The sequence below is a fragment of the Brachycentrus maculatus genome, unplaced genomic scaffold (genome assembly GCF_059751285.1).
Source record: "Brachycentrus maculatus isolate JH-2025_06_01 unplaced genomic scaffold, ASM5975128v1 h1tg000442l, whole genome shotgun sequence".
Lineage (NCBI taxonomy): Eukaryota > Metazoa > Arthropoda > Insecta > Trichoptera > Brachycentridae > Brachycentrus > Brachycentrus maculatus.
The window spans coordinates 47,510-70,158 of record NW_028281190.1 but is presented as its reverse complement, the minus strand read 5'-3'; the positions used below and the strand labels follow the sequence as shown (position 1 = coordinate 70,158).

Here is a 22,649-nt window from a genome sequence, read left to right as displayed (position 1 = left end):
ATTAATTATTATTATTATTATGGCTATGTATAATAATTTTATGTAATAATAAATGTATTCTTCAGTCTTTGCGTGTTTTTTAAATGTTTCCCTATTGATATTTTTTTTCAAAATCCTGTTCGGATTTCTGGGGTTTCGCTGTAATACAATTATAAAAATAATAATTTTTATTTAAAGATTTGGCGTTTAATCTGTAAAACTCCATTTCAATTTAAATATTAAATGCTAAAGTCAAACTCTGATTTTCTGATTTTCTTCAGTAGACTAAAAAAATCAGTGTTTGATTTTAACATTTGATGTATAAGTAATAATTTTTATTCCCGGTTGTAGTGGTGGGTGCAATACTTATTCAGCCATATTTTATTTTTGTATATTTGGAAAGTATGTTTTCTAGAGATGGAAAGGTTGATAATGATATAGAAAGGAGAGTGAATGCTGGGAAAAGAGTAAATGGTGCACTGAATTCAGTTATATCAAATAAAATCCTACCAGTGAAAGCTAAACTGGTGGTACACAACGGATTTCTGGTTAGGATAGAAGTATATTTATATTCAATCTTTCAGACTTTAAACTTTTTATTTTAATTAATATAGTTATAAAATAATTTGACTAATTTTCTAGACGTTTCTACTTTTGGCAATCTTAGCACTATCGATCTTGTTATTTTTTTATAATTTATATTTGAAGCACTAACTTTGTGATTTTCCATTTTATAATGAAAATGTTACTTTGTGTTAAAATCACTCTAAAATCACATCACTTTCAAAATCACTTTTATAGTGATTTTAAAACAAAGTTACAATTTGATTATATAATCTTAAAATTAGTTACGCTATTCTCTCCAATAAAGAGACTAGGCTCTTGTGCTTGGAGAGGGACTTACACTTATTATTTATTGTTTATGTTTGTGAGTGATATAATTTATTTTCATTATAATTTTTTTTATATATTATTGTATATTTTGTATTTGTATGTTTTATTTTGTGTTTTTTTTTCCGATTCACTAGTTAGCCATTCTTTATTATTTTAATGTCTTATTTTTTTTTTATATCTGTAGGAAGGTTATTGAAATATTTGGTTCCCAAATAAAATTCTGTTGGAATTGTTTTGTATTGCATTCACAGATGAATGTACAATGTTCAAATGGTGATATGAGGAAAGAATGTAAGGCTGAGTTAAGCATTATTGATAAAATCAAGAAAGGTGTTGAGTTGGTTTGGCATGTGGAATGAATGAGTGAAGAAAGAACAGTAAAACAAGGCGCATGTAATTGGAAATAGGAGCAGAGGAAGACTAAGGAAAACTTGACACGATCAAGTATTTCAAATACTTGAAAGTGGTTAGGTCAGGAGTCAGCAGGTTTGTATGAAGAAATGCATGAATGTCGAAGAGGCGAAGATTGTTTGCAAAGATAGATTGGCGTGGTATTCTATCTCTCTGCCTACCTCCGCGGTAAGTGGCATAATGGTTAGTTTATTTTTTTACAATTAAAATAACAAAAATATAAAAGCGAAAATGTTATAAATAACATAATTCATAAATAATAATCATAATAATAATAATAACATAAATAGCGTAATTCTGGAGAGGTGATATGAGACGATCAGCCGGCTGGCAATTGCAATACTGCGCTCCAGTGCTGCCACATGTCCAGCCCACATCTGTGTTCCACAAGCAGTTTTATAATGAGGTTGGAGCTCTTCATCAGCCTCTCCCGGAAGCCAGCCAATCTGTGCCTTATTAGCCCATCCCAGTATGGTATTTGTGCTGAAGCAAGCATTCGATTTGCGCTACAGTGTGTGTGACTTCATCTTTCCAGGCACAGGCTTCATCTTTGAAAGATGCTATTCTGAACATTTTTGAAGATTTTAAGTGTACCACTGATGTTTTTGACTCAACTTAGCGTAGCAGTAGAGAGGCTCATATTTTTTTTGTTTTTTTTGTTAGATCTTGGTCCGAACGCCGAAAATTCACTAAATCACGCAAGGCCCTTCAGAGACCCACTCTTCCTGATGGAACTAAACTGATCACTTTCCCGGTACAGACCACCTCCATGTCTGATGGATCTCAGCCAGGTCAGTTTACATTCCATTTTTTATCACACATTCTCAGACACTGGATTGTTGACCCTATGGAAGATATATTAGGAGTAAGCTATATATTTATTGATTTTGCATTTAATTTTTAGAACTCCATTATTTGGAAATATTATAATCAAACACTGTTTAAGTCTACCAAGTTATATATTTTGTTTTAAAAAATAAATAAAAATAAAGATTTGTGACAATTATTTTGCCTTGTGAGAGGATTACCAAACTTTTGTCAAAACAATTGTCACAATTTTTATTTTTTACATTTTTGTTTTTTTTAAAAATAAAATTAGACTCAAATCCGTGTTTGATTTTAATATTTAAAATATAAGCTAAATACTTCACAAATTCTCAACTGAAGGCGCCACACTTCCAAATCTTTTAAATAACAACTAACATACAAAAGGACATCTGGATTGGACAGGGATCAGGACCGTCGAGGTGCTGTTTAGAGCTGCCCGAAACAAGAACAATTAGTCTCAAGTGATTGTCGATGTCAGACACCCACAGACTAAGAAGATACAAAAGGAATCCAACAACATAGCATATATACAACTTTCAAGAATTAATGCAATATAGATGTTCAATAATGGGCAGATTTGTGAACATTACATAAAAGTACAAAATGATCACTTAAGCTAGCCAAATGTCAAGTTGTAAGCCCTGGGATGCTAGACTTCCACCTTCTCTCGTATAAAAACGATATATGCTTCAACTCAACTTGGGACACGTATAAACTGGTTTACATTAGTTTATAGCGTGTAAAAATTTGAACTACCCATATTTCTACTATGTATTTGTTTATTGTAACCTCACAACTGACCAAAACTTCTAGTTAACAACTATGGATTATCACTGTGACTATGTTCCGTCCAAGTATATTTATGTCCATGTAATTCCGATGACTGTTTGCTTTTCTTTGGGTAAAAAAATATATGTAAGATTAAAATGTATGCAAAATTTGAGTTGTAAGCTCTTTAAAATTTGAAATAGTTAGGTGTGTAATATGTATTGTGTGTCCGGTGTATTCAGGTATCCTGGGAGCTGGAGTAAAGAGCACCCGCAAGGAGTGCCTCATGAACCCCAGCGGGAAGAGCTACGTGTGCATCCTGCACGAGTATGTGCAGCGTGCGCTCAAGAAACAGCCCACGTACGAGTTCAAGGAACTTGGTGAGTCATTATTTAATCGCATTCTAGCTCTTTAAATCTATTTCCTTTCCAAAAAACCCTATGGATACATGTAACCCCAGTGTAAGATGTTAAATAACAATAATTATGTAGATTTTGCTAAAAAAAACAAAATTTTGACCACCACAATTATGCTTTTTCATCTAGATTTCTAGCTTGTTATAATTTGTATTTGTATAATTCTTGTCCGCCTCCGTAGTGTAATGGTCAGCACGCTCGGCTACCGTTCTGGAGGTCCCGGGTTCGATTCCCAAGGGGGGTAAAATAAATATAATTGATTTTTTCACTGTAATATTTATTCAATATTACCCTGGACTGGTACCTGAAGCGGAGGGCTGATCACCTTTCCTTCATGTGTAAACGATCAAGATAACACTGCGTTTATATGACGCAGTGCCCTATGCACCATTGGGTGCGGATAAGGGTTTATTATTAATATAATTTGTATTGAAATAATCCCACAATCCTGTTTAACATATCAATGACTGGTCCCACTGGGTCAATCGTCAAGGGCCAGTCCTGCGTTATCGCGGATTTATAAGTAGTCAAACTCAATGCCATCTATCGAGTAAAGCAAAATATGTGTTCATTTAAAAATAAATTCGTGCCATATAAAAAAGTCCGTGTCATAGCTGTTGTTAACCCTTTGGTTACCAATATCCGATATTTCGGCTTTCGGTACTCTAGCGAAAAATACCGGATTCGTTAGATCGGACATCATGATTTATAAAAGTATCAGATACATTTGGACAGTACGGCTGTCCAAACTCAAAACACAGTAAGGGACTTTTTTTTGTAGTACGTTTTTTTTGCGTTTTTGGACTAAGTAGATTCTACTTAGTCCAAAAATGCAAAAAAACGTACTTAAAAAAAAATGTCCCTTACTGTGTTTTAAGTTTGGAGATTAGAGATTTTTTTAGGTTCTGCAATTTTTTAAAAACTTTAAACACATTGTACATCAAAATTTAGAATTGATTTTGTTTAAATCATAGTAACCCCAAAAGTCCCGGTAACCAATGGGTTAATTGAGTTACTGCCTTTTTAGAAAACGGCGCCACTCCGTACTCCGCCACGGTGTCCATCAACGGGATGCGGTACGGCATCGGCTACGGGACCTCTAAGCGCCAGGCCAAGTCCGCTGCCGCCAAGGCCGCCATCGAGATCCTCATCCCCGAGATGAGGGAGAAGATCCACCAGGACAACAAGATCAACGGCACCGCAAGCAGGAGCAACGACCGGGACCTCGCTGTGAGTCCACAATTGGAAAATTTCATAATACAAATTGTGGATGAATAATATCCTTATCCCAATACGGCTGTCCAAACTTAAAACACAGTAAGGAACATTTTTTTAGTATGTTTTTTATGCATTATTGGACTTAGTAGAATGTACTTAATCCAAAAATGCAAAAAAACGTACTACAAAAAAGAAAGTCCCTTACTGTGTTTTGAGTTTGGACAGCCGAATTGATTACCCCCATATTTTAGATTATTCCAATTAAAAAATAAAATATTTTTGATCAATGTTCTACTTAGTAAATACCACTATTTCTTAAAATCTACTGTGACACGTGTTTCGACGCATTCCGCATCATTTTCAAACACTGTTTTTACAAGTAAAACATTAATTAAAAATGGATAGATTTTACCACAGTGACTGCTGAATTAATGAATTAATGAAAATAAAATATGTTTGGAAACAGACAAAGTTGAGCGAGTAAATTTGCTAATTCGCTAAAACGGCATCAAATCGTATATGCATAATAGTTCAAAATATGAGTTGATTATAGATTCGTGTATGAACTTGAAACAGGAAAAATCACATGCAATCACTCACAAATGAGCGTAGACAAAAAACAAGTTTTTTTTTGGCATTTTGATATGAAATGTACGTATTAAAAATGCCAATTAAAAAGCAAAATGAAAATTATAGTAAATATTTAAATCTTAAGTAACTTTGTGAAATATGGGAAAAATATGCAAATAATAATATGTTTTCATTAACTGATTGGGCAGTCACTTTGTGGTAATATCTATACATTTTAAATTTTAAGTTTCACGTGGTAAATACCACTATTTCTTCATATCTATTGTGACACGTTTTTCGATGTATTTCGCATCATCTTCAAACACGGGAACACTGAGTGAGTTTTTTTTTTACCTTTTGAAAAGAGACATATTAGTGTTTTTATTATTTACATAAATACTTCAATTTCATACTATTTCTGTGAGCCTAAGCGGCTCATTGTTAGAAATAGGTATCAAATTGTGGTAGAGTGGGTTCGAACCGAGAAACTCTGACTCAAGAGTCTGCGACACTAACCACGGGACCACAACCCGACACAAACTGAACTGGAACCGAGTAAACTCACTTAAGGCACCTAACTGGTTTAGACAGGGATAATTAACATAACGATTAAGACAGGCATTATTAAAATTATGGTAACAGTTTTCTCGTGTGAAGTAGCTTAAAGATCTTTGATTTGGAGATATGTGCCAATATTTTATTCCAATTTCTTTGATAATACTAACCATGTCGTCAATAGTCATAATAAACTTTTGTATTTTTTTTGACATTTCAACATAGATGAAGAAGACTGTGAAAGTTTGAGTATTTACAGGGCCTTTGACCTGTCATAGGCTAGTTAAGTGATCACTTTACACATGTGTAACATTCGCCATTCTACACATGATTGGCAACCAGACTACTAAAATTTTGGAAGTCATACATATATGATCAATTTCGTGATTGAATGTAAAATAACTCCCAAGTGGTTTAGGTGTCCTCCTCCATAGTGTAATGGTCACCACGGTCGGCTACCGTTACTGGAAGCCCCGTGTTCGATTTCCAGGGGGGTTCAAATAAATATAAGTGATTTTTCACTCTAATGTTTATTCAATATTACCCTAGACTGGTACCTGAAGCGGAGGGCTGATACCTTTCCTTCATGTGTTAACGATCAAGATTACGCTTTGTTTATACGATGCAGTGCCTTATGCACTATCGGGTGCGGAGAAGTATTTGAAAAAGCGGAGAAACCCAGATTTGTGTACAAGTATTTGGACAAACTCAAAATGTTGTGCTAAAATAAATTTTGAAAGGGCTGATCACCTTTCCTTGATGTGTTAACGATCAAGATAACACTGCCTTTATATGATGCAGTGCTCTATGCACCATCGGGTGCGGATAAGGGTTTGTAGAAGTGGTGAAACCCAGATTTGTACACGAGTATTTGGACACACTCAAAATGTTGTGCTAAAATAAATTTTGAAAGGGCTGATCACCTTTCCTTGATGTGTTAATAATCAAGATAACACTGCATTCACATGATGCAGTGCTCTATGCACCATCGGGTGCGGATAAGGGTTTGTAGAAGTGATGAAACCCAGATTTGTACACACGTATTTGGACACACTCAAAATGTTGTGACTGTTGATGCGAATAATTAACGGGGCTATTTTTTCAGTTTTTTGATGACATAGCCATAGAGGATCCGCGCGTGGCGGACTTTTGCGCCAAGACCATGGAGCCATCTCCTCACAACGTGCTGCAGACCTGCCTGGCCCGCAACTTCGGGATCGGCGACCGCGAAATCAAGTACGAGATCAGCACGCTGCAGCACCGGCGCAACCAGTTCACCATGACCGTCGGCAAGCACACCGCCACCGTGGTCTGCAAGAACAAGCGCGACGGCAAGCAGCAGGCCTCGCAGGCCATCTTGCAGGTAAACAGCGCCACCCCGGGTCCGGGAGCAGGCCACACGGCCTTCTGAACTTTTGTCATTTTGTGTAAACTTTTGAATTCGGCTAACAAAAGGGGTTATACAAGTTTCCGTTTGTAATGAATGTTTTGTTTTTTGCTATTTAACTATTTTGCTAACAATGAGGAGACTATTGAGGCATCTGAATAGAGCCGGAAAGCACCCCGGACTTGACGATATAGCAAACTGTTAAAATATTCAGGTGACAGGCTATACCTGGAGTTGCATCTGCTAATATCTAAGTTCTCACATTCGAAGTCACATCCTCGGAGGATCACTACTGGACTCCGAGAAGGTGAAGCTCTTATCACCAAGACAGATTGTGAGCTACATGACTCATGCAGGTATCGAGAGTGAGTTATGACGCAGAGGGAGGTCGCAATAGACCTAATATGGTCACAGTGACATAAAGGATGTAAGATCCCTTGATCTCATAGTAAAAAGATCTTTGACAATGCGATAATTCTAACTGAATGGCATACATTCATCACTATCCCAATTTTTAACGAGGGAGACAAAGCGAACCCATCCAACTACAGAGGCATTTGGCTATTTAGATTAGTGCTAAAACTTACCACCAGTATTATCATATAATGAGCAGAGACAAACAGCGGAGCTTCAGGAAAAACAAGCCAACATCAGATGCAATCTTAATAGTTTACCAAATAGCAGAAAAACAATACTTTGCTACAGCATACTTATGTTTCATTGACCTCGCTAAAGCTTTTGATAAAGTCTGACTTGATGATGTCACAGAGATATTGATCGAAAATACATAATAAAAATTATAGAAGGGTTGACAGTTACACCATAATAAAAGCACAAGGAGAACTCACAAATGCGGTCCCAATACCCACTGGAATAAGACAAGGCTCAGTCTATTCCTATTTAATCTTATAATGGATAAGATGATTGAAAGCACGATTGAACTTGATCTGGGATACTCAATGAAAGACAAGAAAATCAGTTTAGCGTGCTTTTCCGACGATACGGCACTCATTGCAGAATCTGAAGACGTTATCCAAAGAATATTATTGCTTTAAATACTGCATCAAACATCAAATATAATACAATGATAATATATCTACAATAAAAACAAAAAGTTTTATAATAAGTAGAAACCCAGTAAGAAGTAAACTAGTTGGAATATCAAATAATTGAGCAGATCACTATAGCCACCTCTATGATAAGGCTCTAAGACAGGTCAACAAATCGGCTGAAATATCGGAGTGTGAAACACATGAATATTGAAAACAAAGTATAAATATATAAGATATGTGTGAGACCAATTGGCACATATGGGATAGAGACCAAAGCAGACACACCGAGAACCAAATCTCTTCTAAGGACCATAATTGAGGTGCATAACCGGAAACTCAAAGATAATGAATAAGAAAGATGATATAGTCAAATGGGGAAGACAGCAAAGATGATTCTGGAATGCCCGTGTCAATAGAATGTAAGAAAATAGACTGGCTTGGATTGCTCTTTAAAAAAACCCAGAAGGAAGAAACCACCTGGAAGACCTCCAGAGCGATGCCGTGAGTGTTGGCAGTCCACTTCACAAGAGACAGATAGTGGAACTGACAGATTCTCAGATCTGTTTTTAAAATCCGCGGTTCTCTTTGAATGGCTGTGCAAACTTCACAGACTATGAATTCTAATTTGTGAAATGTAGATTAATACAATTAATGGCAAATAAAAGCTATACAATTCATGTTTTTTTTTCTTTTTACATTAGCATGTTGACTGCCAATAAGATTTCCGTAAAATGCCAAAAAAAAAGATTATTTGTGGTTTATCATTTTGGTTTTTAAAATAGTTCTAAATATAAAATGTAGTTCTTTTATTTTGATGTAGTTTTGTGGCATATTATTGAGTTTAACACTCTCCTTATCATTCATCGTTTACTTTGTGTAATATCATTTAAAAACGCTACTTCATGGTTTCGGTATAACCATTTCATCATCCAAACTCCTTATTCAGTACTCGAAGTGAACGATCAATGATAAAAAGTGTTATATTACCATACCACAAAGTTGAAAATACTTTTAACACATTTCAGACGGATATTTTTTATGCTGGTGACGGGATTTGATAATTATGTACATATAGTTAAGACCTTAACAAAGAGATTGGTATATGATATTATAAAAACATCAGATAATTTTTTTTTTCTGACTTTGAAATGAGGTTGGTGCAGAAGGTAAAAATACCCTTCTCGTCCTTAAGCATTAATTGACCCAACGGGTAGAAATACCTTTTCCATCGGAAGTGTGTTAATATACAAAATATATTAAGATTTTTCATGTGTCGAAAACGGATTACCAACACTTCCATTGACAGAGTTTATAAGGTGGTGCCACGTCCACTCTGTGTAGAAATTAATGAATTTATACAGGGTCCAAATAAAGTATATAGTGTCAGCCACTGGTGGCAGACACGAAACATTCCAATTGTGGCTTGTTGACCACTGGTGGCTGACAAGGCACGATTAACATTCTGAATATGTAAATATTCCTAAAGAAGGTTCTCAAATATTAATAAGATTGTCAGAAAAATATATTACAAATAAAATAACTGGTTGAATGACAAGCTTCGTATTTTTTTTTTAAAATAATGTTTTCACGCGTCTCTCAGTATGTAAAATAATCCGGTTAAGATCATCCATACATCTAAATAAAAGGGTCTTTGTTACATAAAAGCTTTCTCAACTTACCATAGATGGCTCCCGTGAACAAACAAAGCATCATGAGATTTATGATATATGTACGAGTTCCAAAAATTTTAGCATTATGGTTGTCAATCATGGGTAGAATGGTGAATGTTACACATGTGTAAAGCGATCACTTAACCAGACAGGTCATAACCCCTGTAAATATGCAGACTTCCATATTCTTCGTCATCTATGTTAAGATATCAACATGTGAAAAGATTGTCAATGTTTACAATGGAATAGAAAGACTAAGTATTGATTATTTTTATATATTGAATATTAAAATGAAATACTAATTTAGTAGACTCTAAAAATCAGTGTTTGATTTTAATATTTAGTAATATAAATGAAAATGAAATACTACAAATTAAAAGCCAAATCTATAAATACAGTGGAACCTCTCATAACGAGCATAATTCATTCTAGAATCTTACTTTTTAAGCGAAACACTTGTTAACACATTGTGTACGGTGTGCACATATTTGTGCGTTTCAGAAACCTTGTGTGGTGGCGGGGTGCACATTTTTGTGCATTTCGGCTACCTTCAATTTAGGATACAAAAAACGCGTCATAAACTTCTAATCTCTTGGCCTTTTTGCTTTTGTTGTGTAGTGGATAGATGTCGTTGTAATATAAAAAAATAATACTGATATTTACTGGTTCAAAACATAGCTAATGGTCGTAATCTGTTTTGAAGGAAATGTTACAAATTAACTTTAAACAATGGATACAGACGGTGCGTTTTTTTCTTTGTCCTAAAATGAAATAAAATACAAAGATCATTGTCGTCATCACTTAAGTCGGCAGTTGGTACTTACAAAGCAATAAACGCGTGTGGGGAAAGCCCATAAATCATTTTTTATTGGCAGATTTTGAGTTTTCGGCGGTTGTTAAACTGTGTTGTTATTTTCTAATATTTTATTAGTGTTTTTAACATTTTTTTTACTTTTGTGATTTGTGGACTAACATGATTTTATTTTGAGACGTTAGAGACCATTTAACCGTTTTTGTATTGTTTTCGAGTTCAACCTCAAGTTCAAAATATGAAGTTCACTGACATATTTTATATTTCCGGACAGCTGTCTAATGTCGCCCGCCTCAAGATACAGTTTTATCAAAACATTGCCGTAACTAATGTGTTAAGCAAAACATTTTTTGTTTTGACTAGCGCGGCAGTCCCGGCTCACAAGTGACTGTCGTGAAAAAGGGACTTGTCCTTTCTCTGTAACTCGTTATGCGAAATGGTGCTCGTTAAGGGAGCAACTTTTTCACATTTTTTAAAGCTCGTTATACGAGTTACTCTTTATGAGAGGTGCTCATTATGAGAGGTTCTACTGTATTTTGATTGACATTTCTTGGTGGAACTGCATTTTATATAATAAAATAACAGCTGTGTAATTTTTACCACATGAATTTCATTTGACCAGCAACCAGGTTTTGTCGTTACCGACATCATCAGACTGGTGTGAGGCTAGGCAAAATTCTATATTATATAAACAACAAGGCAGGAGTTGAAAACCATGATTATATATAATTTTAGTGACAAAATTAATTAAAATTTAATAAGTTTAAGTATTGTATTAAAATAATAATTACATGTAAGTTATGGTAAAGGTTTTAGATATCATTTTATGTTAGAGATGGATTTTGTATGTGAATTTTAATAATATATAATTAAATCTGGAAACGTTGGTTGAGGACCTCTTCTACTGCTCATTAGTATGGGGAACTCCTGTATTCTCTGCAACAACAAAATTTGTGGCAGTTACTTCTTATCGACATGTTCAAATCAAGTTCAAGTTTCTTGCGATATTGTACATAGTAAGTCGATCGCGTTATTAAATCATTGAAATTAAATCAGTGAGTTGAAAACCATGATTTTATATAATATTTCTGACAAAATGCATTTAAATTGGATGATTTAAGTATTGTATTATAATAATAGTTACGTGTAAGTTATGGTAAAGGTTTTAGGCATGATTTGATATAGTTATATGTTAGTAATGGATTTTGTATGTGAATTTAAATGTATATTGATTATGTCCGCCTCCGTAGTGTAATGGTCAGCACGCTCGGCTACCGTTCTGGAGGTCCCGGGTTCGATTCCCAGGGGGGTCAAATGAATATAAGTGATTTTTTCGCTCAAATATTTATTCAATATTACCCTGGACTGGTACCTGAAGCGGAGGGCTGATCACCTTTCCTTCGTGTGTTAACGATCAAGATAACACTGTGTGTGTATAATGCAGTGCCCTATGCACTATTGGGGTGTTGATAAGGGTTTTAATAATTAATAATAATAAGTTATGGTGAAGGTTTAAGGCATGATTTGGTATAGTTATATGTTAGTAATGTATTTTGTATGTGAATTTAAATGTATATTGATTATGTATGTGACATTGCTGTCTCTTCTTCAGGCCCTTCACCCGAACATCTCGTCGTGGGGCTCCCTGCTGCGGCTGTACGGGACGCGCTCGGTGAAGAGCTTCAAGGAGAAGAAGCTGGAGGAGCAGGAGATCACCCTGCTGCAGTCCAAGGCGGCCGTGAATCAGCCCAACTACGCCATCCTGGACAAGCTCAAGGCCGAGATGACCAAGCTCATGGAGAAGGACATGGAGGTCACGCCCATCGGCAAGCTGGTCGTCAAGGAGGACCTGCCCACCTTCTCCGGGTCCAACCTGAACAACGTCGACTTTTAATCCAACCTAAGATCCCGCTACTATATTAACCTGTTAACCGAGTGGGACGCATAAATACGTCCAATGCAAACAATATCGGGTACGGGAAGGACAAATGAATACGTCCTTGAAATATATGTTTATTATATTATATATGTATGGACGTATATTTATCGAACAACAAAGGTATTAGTCTTTTGAATATTGAAAGCATTAACCTTGTGTATCATATTGATATATTATTTTGAGAATTAAAAAGAGTTTGTGTTTTGATCCACTCACATTTTTATTAACCAACTAGTTTCAGCAACAACCTGTTGCCCTCTTTAGGGTTTAATTTATGACTCATAATGACTCATAAATAACTCATAAATGACTCATAAATGACTCAAAAATAACATCAGGGTTTAATTCAATTTATGACTCATATGAGTCATAAATTAAACCCTGAAGAGGGCAACAGGTTGTTGCCGAAACTAGTTGGTTAATAAAAATGTGAGTGGATCAAAACACAAAGTCTTTTTATTTCTCAAAATAATATAAGGTATTAGTCATCCATACATGTCTTGACATGAATTTAAGACACGGAGTGAATCAGTATTCGCGCCCGTTACAAGTTGCGTAATTGGACAGCAGACCGCCCGGTTAACAGGTTAAAACACTTCCTTTATACTGTTCAAGGTTTAATTTTTTATTATTACATAATAATATAATACAGTCTTCATCTTCGAACCCTTATCCGCACCCCACTGGTGCATAGGGCACTGCATCGTATAAACGCAGTGTTATCTTGACCGTTAACACACGAAGGAAAGGTGATCAGCCGTCCTCTGCAGGTACCAGTCCAGGGTAGTATTGAATAAATAGTAGAGTGAGAAAATCACTTTTTTATTTGACACCCCTCTGGGAATCGAACCTGGGACCTCCAGAACGGTAGCAAGTTTATCCACTTTCCAAATAAAATATAACAATTTCAGCGTATTTAATTTACAAGTAGGTGTAGATTACGTCTGCAATATTTTGTACTAATTCATTGTCGATAAAGTAATTTAAAAAATTTAAAATCGGAACGAATTCTAAGGGAGGTAAAAATAAATGCTAAGATTTTTCGCTCTAGTATTTATTTATTATCACCCTGGACTGGTATCTGAAGCGTATAATTAATCAGCTTGCTTTCATGTAACAATCAAAAATAATAAACAATAAAAATAACATTGCGTCAATATGATGCAGTGCCCTATGCGCCATTGAGTGTGGATAAGGGTTAGAAGAACCATGTAGTAACGTGACCCCAAAATCGTAAAGGAAATGTATCTCAATTTTTGAATTTATAAGCATATACCATACCTTTAAAAAAATTACCATTTATCAATAATCCAGAGATGCCCCTAGCTGTGAAAAATAATAAAATTATATTTATACATTTTTAATTTAAAAAAATTATATTTCTTTTCAGAATGTATTGAATATTCCCCACTATATGGATTATTTCAATGTGGCATGAAGTAATAGGCAGTCATGCGATAAAAATTGCATTGTCATGTTGCGCATATGGGGTCAGGGCACCATCAATAAAAGATTGTCAATGTGATTTTCAGATTGACGCTTTTAATAGAAGCTTAATCGCAGAATGACACATTGAAATTTTTGCACCAGTTGCTTGGTGGACTTCTGCAGAAACAGACCCACACTATTTTTTGCAAAGTGAGACTACGTATACAGTAAAACTTCGATGTAACAATTTCTTTTGAAATCCACCCTGGCCTAGCCATAGCATCCGATGAAAAATATATAATTTCAGTGTGTCACTCATGTACGCAGTAGTGATATGTAAAATGAAACTATGTACACGCTAGTGGTATGTGCACATTTGAATTGCAACGTGTTTACTGTATTATTTCTTATAGCACACATATTCATTATTTTAATGTGGTAGAATTCAGTAGAATTGGTTATATAGAGGTCAACCAAACCCCTTTGAGATTCATTATATCTGTGTATACAGTAAATCTGTTTATTGAAATTTCATGACATTTTTCAGAATTTTCCAAACAAAAAATAATACAAATCACACAATTGCCAGGAAAACATATCAAGTTTGGTCAACATATTTACAGAAAAATGTGTTAATGTTGGATTTTAATAGTTGGGAAAAATAATTGGGAAATCTGATCAACTGATTGATAGAAATATATATTGAATGCGTATGACACTTTTTACTTTGCCATAAGTAGTAGGGAATCATTCAATACTAGAATTTGTCTGTGATTACTGAGAGCTGTTTGTAGTATCGTTGGATAATCCAAATGTCTATTTTAATAAGCAAGGTGCCGCATATACCAAATAATTAAATCAAATAATTGGGGCAGTTCTCGATCTACGAACGGATTTACGAAATTATAATATGAGTATTGGTGAATTGGCCCATTATCAGCCTGAGCTGTACCATGTTGAATCCCGAAATGTATGAATGAGTAAAAAATAAATAAATTTAAGATGTAAATGAAAATTTCCGAAATATTTCAAATGAATAGGCTCCTATTATAAGATGCTGCTTGTATCATAGACTAAGCGCCGCACAAATGCCTCCATTCTAGAGGAACTTTACGTTACTCAATGACTGTCATCTGTCATAAACTCTAGAATCTTCTAGTACTATGGACATGTGATTGCGAAGATAAGAATCCACTTGTTTGGGGTATAGTTGCATGCGTGAAGTCGTGCGGTCGCTAGTCACTCCTATACGCACTGGACGGATCAGATACAAAAAAACTACCAGGTTCGGTTCTGACTGAGTGCGCTAGATAGACCTCGCTCTTGTCACAAGGCCAGATAATAAGCTCTGGCAAAATCGAATGATAAAGATGAATCGGAACTACAGGACAAATCTCTTTGTAGCCAATACCAAATTAACGAAATTTCCAGTATAACAAATCTGCAACTTCCATATAAAATGTACTGAACCAAAATTCAATGTAGCGAAGACGATCTCAGAATAACGAACTTGTTTTTCAAAATTTTAAAATGATGTTACAATACAATTTAAAACATTGAGAAGTCCAAAAGAAAATTTCCAATTTTTTTAATCAAAAATTAAAAACCTATGTGAACCTGCTTTTTAATTCACTTATCTTTCATTGCTTATAAATATCTTTTTTCCAATAAAGTCTCACAGTTCGAAAATCATAATTTCATTTCTGTTGTGTCCTGTAGTAGGTAGGTACCAGTAATAACTAATTTTAATTTTCTGATAAGAGTGGGTATAATGTAGCGATAAAATAAATTTAAAATCTGTCATCCCATACATCCAGTGTAACGAATTTGCATTATAACGAAATATTTTTTTGGTCCCGTGAAATTCGTAATACCGAGATTTGACCTGTATTCAGATTTTTTAAATCTAAATTGTCAAGTTCACTACAGTAAATGTTTCCAAACTGACGTTCGTAAATTGAGAACTGCCTTGTATCACCTAACTGTAGTTGAACCATACGAATTATCGTGCCGGGTTTTCATCTGATGATCTTTAGCTGTTACTGTATCCAAACTCACTGTTGCTGTAACCAGATTTGTTGACATATTGCCGGATTAAGCCATTCGAGACAATATCCATATTGTTTAGTTACAGTATATGCAACAGTTGCGTCTCCGGTACTTGCTGTGCCAAAATTTGACTGTTTTTATTAAGACAAATTAATTTGAATAATTGATTGAAAATATTTATCATTTTGTGCTTGTACAATATATGGCTGTATTGAAAAATGTTCCGAGTGTACACTTTTTTTATACTAGAATGCAAATACTATGTACTGAAGTGTTCATTTAAAAAAAAACTTATATGGTTTTGCATACAATAATGAGCTCTTTCTCAGCAGAACATCGTAAGGACCAATTTGACAAAATATATCTGGAGTAAATGCACTCATTTTTGTTAGTTTACTTTTTAGTACGAACAAAAATATGTGTGCCTATTTTTACTTTTAACGAAGTTATATGTATACAATGATATCTCAATTGGCGATCTCCATTAAAAGTTTAAAAAATACAAAGTAGAATGAATCATATTTAAAAAGTTGAATATAATTAAAATATTGCATGTTAAGTAGATTAAATGTATCATGTTGATAAAGTGGCATTCTCTAGTATGTAGCCCTCCGTGCACCAGCTATAGTCATTAATTAAACCAATTAGGGTTAATTGTATCCTGAATATCATGTTTAAAATTTAATATAAAATTTGTATAAAAAGTAAATTTAAAATTCACAATTTAGTAAAATAGGAATGCGGTAAAACCCCGAGTTATACAAACTGAAAGTCATGCAGTTCCTGCATGTTTTTTCATTTGGCAACCCTGCCAGTCACCATCTTCGGTGATTCTTTTTCCGTGATATGAATTGGATGTGTTTCGTGTGCATCTGAAAAAATCTTTTATACGCAGGTTATCTCAAAATATGTCATTCCTCCCGAGATGCAGTACATTTGTATTTAAATACATAAATGCGTTATTTAAAAATCATTAGATTTCTTAAAAATAAATCAAATGAAAATGCTGTGACAATTTGCACTGTGACGTAAAAAAATAGGTCAATGGCTAACTTTAATGACTGTTTTTTAATTGTATACATCATGATATACCTATCAATACTTTCTCTGTATACTATCCTAAGCCACCAAGTCCAATTCCGCAAAAGAAAATTTTATCATATTTTTTTCTGTTACGTTTCTACCGAGTTTTACACTTTTTTAAACCATTCTTTCCTGTGATGTGTATATATTTCTTAAAATTTTAATACCTCTGTAAATATAATAAATATTGGGTTAAGATTTTACATATTATTTTGTAATACATTTACATGTTGTATGAAAAATAATATTGATCGTGATTACCACTTCTTTGCCATATCAAAAATATTTTGTGAAAATTGGGAATTAATTTGCCGATAAAATTGAGCATGTGCCAGTGTGTGACGTAGGTATATTCATTCTAGAAAACGAGTGACGCTATTCATGTCTCTATCGCACTCTCCCTTGTTATATGGGAATGCTAGAAATATACTCAGTTGATCTCGGGCATCGAATGAAAGTGCTCTTCTTTCTCGTTTTTGTGAGCAATTTAATTTAAAAAAATCATCACTTGACTTGAAATATGAATATTCTTATTTTTCAGATTTTAAATTGGTCATTTTTACATGTGCAATAAATACACATAATTAGGAATGCATGTATTTTTTTCACAAGAGTAAGGGAAAGATTAACAAAACTAAAATTATAAAGTAATTTTAAAAATAAACTCAATATAGAATTGTTGGGTAATATATCCAAAATTAAACACGGTCAATGTATTGAATTCTACTTTATTTACAAATATAATATGTAACGCGTTTTGTCTTATTAAGACATTATCAAACACTCTGTGTTTATCATTACCAAACAATGAGTGTTTGATGTCTAATGTCTTAATAAGATGAAACGCATCACATATCATATGTGTAAATAAAGTACAATTCAATTCATTGACCGTGTTTAATTTTAGATGTATTACCCAACAATTCAATATGGAATTCTACCAACTGTCTGCAGTTACAAGAAACTCAATATTGAGAGTTTGTGGCTTACGACAGTATACGTGAGGGTATCTGTAGGTGTATCATGTTCCAACTGTAATAATGTGGATGTGGATTCATTTGTAAATAGCTGATGTTGTTTCGCTGTGATTAGTTAAGGTTTTATATAAAATTATCAAAACTTGCACTGATCTGCATTATATGGAGAATAAATGTTTTCTGAATATGTATCTTTAATTGGTTTGACAATTTTCTGTGTAGGTTTAATGAAATTACCACTGGAATTATAAATGTTTTGTACGTTTCAATGTTTGTTGATTAGACACTCCACTAAGGCATTCCGAAGGCCTCGTATCACTGGGCATCCGAAGAAACAAAATGTCCTGAGATAATTTGACGCTTTCTTATAAATGCATATTCCTTGTCAGTTTCAGACTGTAAAAATGCATATTTATGTTTCTTTCGGATGTGTGCAGGTGTGCCACAGATAATAAAATGATAGATACAAAACATTCACTGATGGGTTCCATTTCCAAAAAAAACTATATATATATCAAATCAAGGGAAAAGCATAGATAAATCGGCAACACAAAAATGTAAATAAATGTAAGGAACTATAACAACACTATCGGCTTATGTATGTGTGAGTGTGACAACTTTAATAGATTTTTTTGGATTGTCTTAGCGGAATGACTTATTCGACAGCCATTGCGTGTAAATGATGCATAAGCTTTGACGATTCTTCTGTAAATTTTAATACCGTACCTCTAGAATGACAAAGTTCCAAGCTGTTTCACTATGATTCTGATGTACGTGTTTCTAGCCTATATATATAAAATTCGAAGGGTACTAAATTTACTATCCTTATAATATTTTTAGTTGAAATATTATCAAAGTTGTAAAATTTTATGTTTTTATTTCAGGTTTTTTTTACAATACCAAAAATTACAGAAGAAATACGTATTAAATTCAGATCATTGCTAATGAAACATTACTTCTTCGGGATTTGATTTTAGTTGGAATCTTAGTTGGAATCTGGAAGTGGTACAATGTGTCGATTCAATTATACTTTCTTTGTGGTAATTTGCAATACTAGTATAAGTAACAAAACATATACACATTTATAAATATGAAATATGTGTGGTTTATTATTGAAAGGATGTATCAAAAATCCATGTCCAAGTAGTTCATTCATGTGTTTATAATATTCAAGCCCACCGCACGTGGGCCTTATACAGCAGCGCCTGTTTATATGCCCACCGAATATGGGCCCTATATGGCAGTGCCTGTTTGCATGCCCACCGTATTTGGGCCTTATATGACAGTGCCTGTTTGCATGCCCACAGTATATGGGCCTTATATGGCAGTGCTTGTATGCATGCCCACCGCATATGGCAGTGCCTGTTTGCGTGCCCACGGTTTTTGGGCCTTATATGGCAGTGCTTGTTTGCATGCCCACCGCATATGGGCCTTATATGGCAGCGCCTGTTTGCATGCCCACCGTATAATGTTTTTTTTATGGCTGTACATTTAAAAATACCAACTGTGGTAAAAATGAAATGAAACAGTGATTTGTTCTTATAGTTTTATTTTCGATTGAGATCCAATAATCTGATTCCTAGTTTTTTAAGTACATTATCGCCAATACTGCAACAATGCACAATTCATACTGGAAACACATTAAAAAAACGATTTATGTTAAAAAAAAAGATTTTGAAAAGCGTTTTATCTTTTTGGCGGAAATTAGTTATGCATCTTTGCAACATTGGCGACATTTATCGGAGACTTAAGTTTGTTCTTAAATGAATTACTATTTATAAAATCTTACATTCTTTTAGTTGGTAAAAGATATTATATCTCAGCTGAATAACCCCCAATTAACCGACGGATTGTACAAAAATGTTAAGATGAAGTCATGAATTTTGCTGGCCAAATTTGTACTATCAGTTTGAAATTTATCTTGGTCTATTTTGTTTAATTTTCTGTTTATTTTTGTTGATGTTGAGATTAAATATAAAGATCGATTTTGTGCCACCAATTTTTTCTAATTTGTGGGGTTAATTCCAAACGCAGCCACAATACTTTTTGTTTTAACGAAGCCTGGAAATCTAGAAAATAACTTTTTTTTATTGATTTATTTTCACAAAATATTTTTAATTTGTAGTGCTGGCAAGAATGATACGGTAAATGTAATATTATTTTTTTTTACCAATTTTCAGTTATAGCTTTATTTGGAATTGAGGCCCACAGTTATAAATCATTATGTTTACTTTCTTTTTTAGATCAAAATGTTCATTTCAACCAAATCTTATCATCACCAATAATAATATTTTTCTAGATAGTGATTTTTCACATCAAGTCAATGCAATATGAACAACCAATTTAGAGATAAGGAGTGCAGAGTGACTGATTAATATTTTGCTTTACAGTTAAAGATACTTGTAGACCATAAAAAAGTCATATTTTATGTTTTATTTTTTTAAATGAATTAATGTTGTAAGGATAATTTTCCTATTGTGATTTTTTTTTAATAATATTAAAATATAACAAAAATGTACAAAAAAAGCAAAAAACAAGTTGTTTAGTGATAATTTAAGATAAATTGTTTTATATTGCGTGTAATGAAGGACTCGGTGAAGAATTGTATTATTCCTTGTTTTGTTGTTTCAATATGAATCTATTTTAACCTTTCGCAGCTTGTGTTCTCAGATCAAGTGATATTTTAAAATCTTGTATGTGCTGCTTTTAAGCACTTGGATAAGCTCACCAATGTACAAAATACTTTTTTTTACAACATGACAATGTTAAAAAATCTTTTTTGAGGTTTCCAAAGCTTACAACCTGGTATTTGGCCAACTTAAGTGATCACCTTTGATAGTGCTCAACGCAGGTTTGGCACGTGAGAGAGAGAAAGAGAGACGCTTAGTTTAACTGTTCTAATCCGAAAATGAAAATTTCAGACTAGCTTATATTTAGATCTCATAAGCAGTACACTCTAGTTGGTTTTTACTTATATTGGGATTAAACTAACTTTTTCCGGGTCCTTCGTATTGCACATTGTAATTTTTTCAAATAATTATAGACCTTTATGTAACATTTTATGTTTTAAATTAAGGTTAAAATTGGACTTCCACAATTGTCGTTTTTTATATAACTTATTTTAATAACTATGTAAACCAATCAATAATCAATAACAAATTTTAAAAGTAGTATAAAGATATGGGTTATTTTAACATTGAACAGTTTTTGTTAAAACAAAGTATTAGGTTAAATATGTATATCTATGATAATGATTATGTTCAAAGCTATTTAAATATTTCTATCATAATGAGGACGTTCAAAGCTAACTAAATACTATATATCTATGATAATGAGGACGTTCAAAGCTAACTAAATATTTCCATGATAGTGAGAACAATCAAAGTTACATAAGTATTGATACTAAGGACGTTCAAAACTATTTAAATATATTAATTATAATAAGTATATTACATATGTAAAATAAGAAGCATGTTCCGAACTACCTAATTATATCTATGATGTTCAGTGATACTTAAAACAGAATTTAAAAAAAAATCTTCGCATGGAATTGTACAAATTGTTACTGATTTAGCCAAAAGGGGCAACCGTTTATATATAGCTCACGCTAATCAGTCTTGTAAGGCAGGTTCCCTTTTGATATTATGCATGTGATTCAAATTTTACACAAGTTTTTGTGACGTCATTTCAATAAAATGCAAAACACCGCAACGGCATCAATATGCCAATTTTTCAAAAAAATTAATTTACTTACAGTAGTCTGTTTACAAATAGAAAATATTAAAATTACTCTCGACTTCCTCATAGCAACAATATGATCAAATATTTAATTTAGTTTTAAGTCATGCATTTATGAATGTTCTACGAATGGGAATATTTCACTGTTTTATTGTAACATACAAATAATTGAATTGCCATTATAATTTTATAAAATGTGTAATTTTCTGAATAAACGTTTCTTTGTTTTTCATTTATGTTTTTTTTATTAAATCTATTTTTTTTTACCCATTTTCTCTCCATTAAGGGGATACAACACAGAATTCAATCACCGGCCGACCGCCGTAGAGTTAACGCGTCTTTCCTCGCCCGATTTTTAAATATGTATATTATATATTTTTTGTTTTTTAGAATTTTTTTTTAACTCCCTAGCTTTCAAAAACTCTTTTATTTTCAAAACCATAAAATTATTTAGAAGAAAAGCTTATTTTTTCAATGTCAAAACGGTGTTTTAAGAAAAAAATTAATTACATATCGCTCACTCCTTTCAAGAACGTCATAAACCAAAAAACTTGATATTTCAGGAGAACGTTTTTAAAGTTTGAAAATATAATACAATGTATTAAAAATAAATATTAAGCCACTTATTAAACTCTTTACTGTGCAACAGATCTTTTTAGGTAAAACCTGAAGGTTTTTTCTCCATTTGAAAAATATGTGGTATATTTAAAAAAATTATTGAACAATACCTTTTCTTAAAAATGCAATAAAAGCACTTTCTGCCCTGTAGCGGGTAAATATTAAGTTAAAAATATGCTGCTTTTGCTGGGATATAGTACATTTTCTGGGCATTTCGAAAGCATGCACAACTGAAAATTGACGATTTTTGATTTATGA

At 33.4% G+C, this 22,649-nt stretch overlaps 1 protein-coding gene across 1 annotated transcript in view; it reads left to right on the top strand.

Annotated features, from left to right (window-relative positions):
* Positions 1 to 22,001, top strand: part of LOC148302499 (microprocessor complex subunit DGCR8-like) — a 32,236-nt gene extending 10,235 nt beyond the window's left edge. Inside the window, exons 6-10 of the mRNA XM_088271509.1 lie at positions 1,948 to 2,075; positions 3,123 to 3,260; positions 4,324 to 4,526; positions 6,745 to 7,002; positions 12,172 to 22,001. Of these exons, the coding sequence (XP_088127635.1) occupies positions 1,948 to 2,075; positions 3,123 to 3,260; positions 4,324 to 4,526; positions 6,745 to 7,002; positions 12,172 to 12,453 (1,009 nt within the window). The 3' untranslated portion in view covers positions 12,454 to 22,001. The remainder of the gene's footprint in view (positions 1 to 1,947; positions 2,076 to 3,122; positions 3,261 to 4,323; positions 4,527 to 6,744; positions 7,003 to 12,171) is intronic.
* The last annotated feature ends 648 nt before the right edge of the window (positions 22,002 to 22,649 follow it).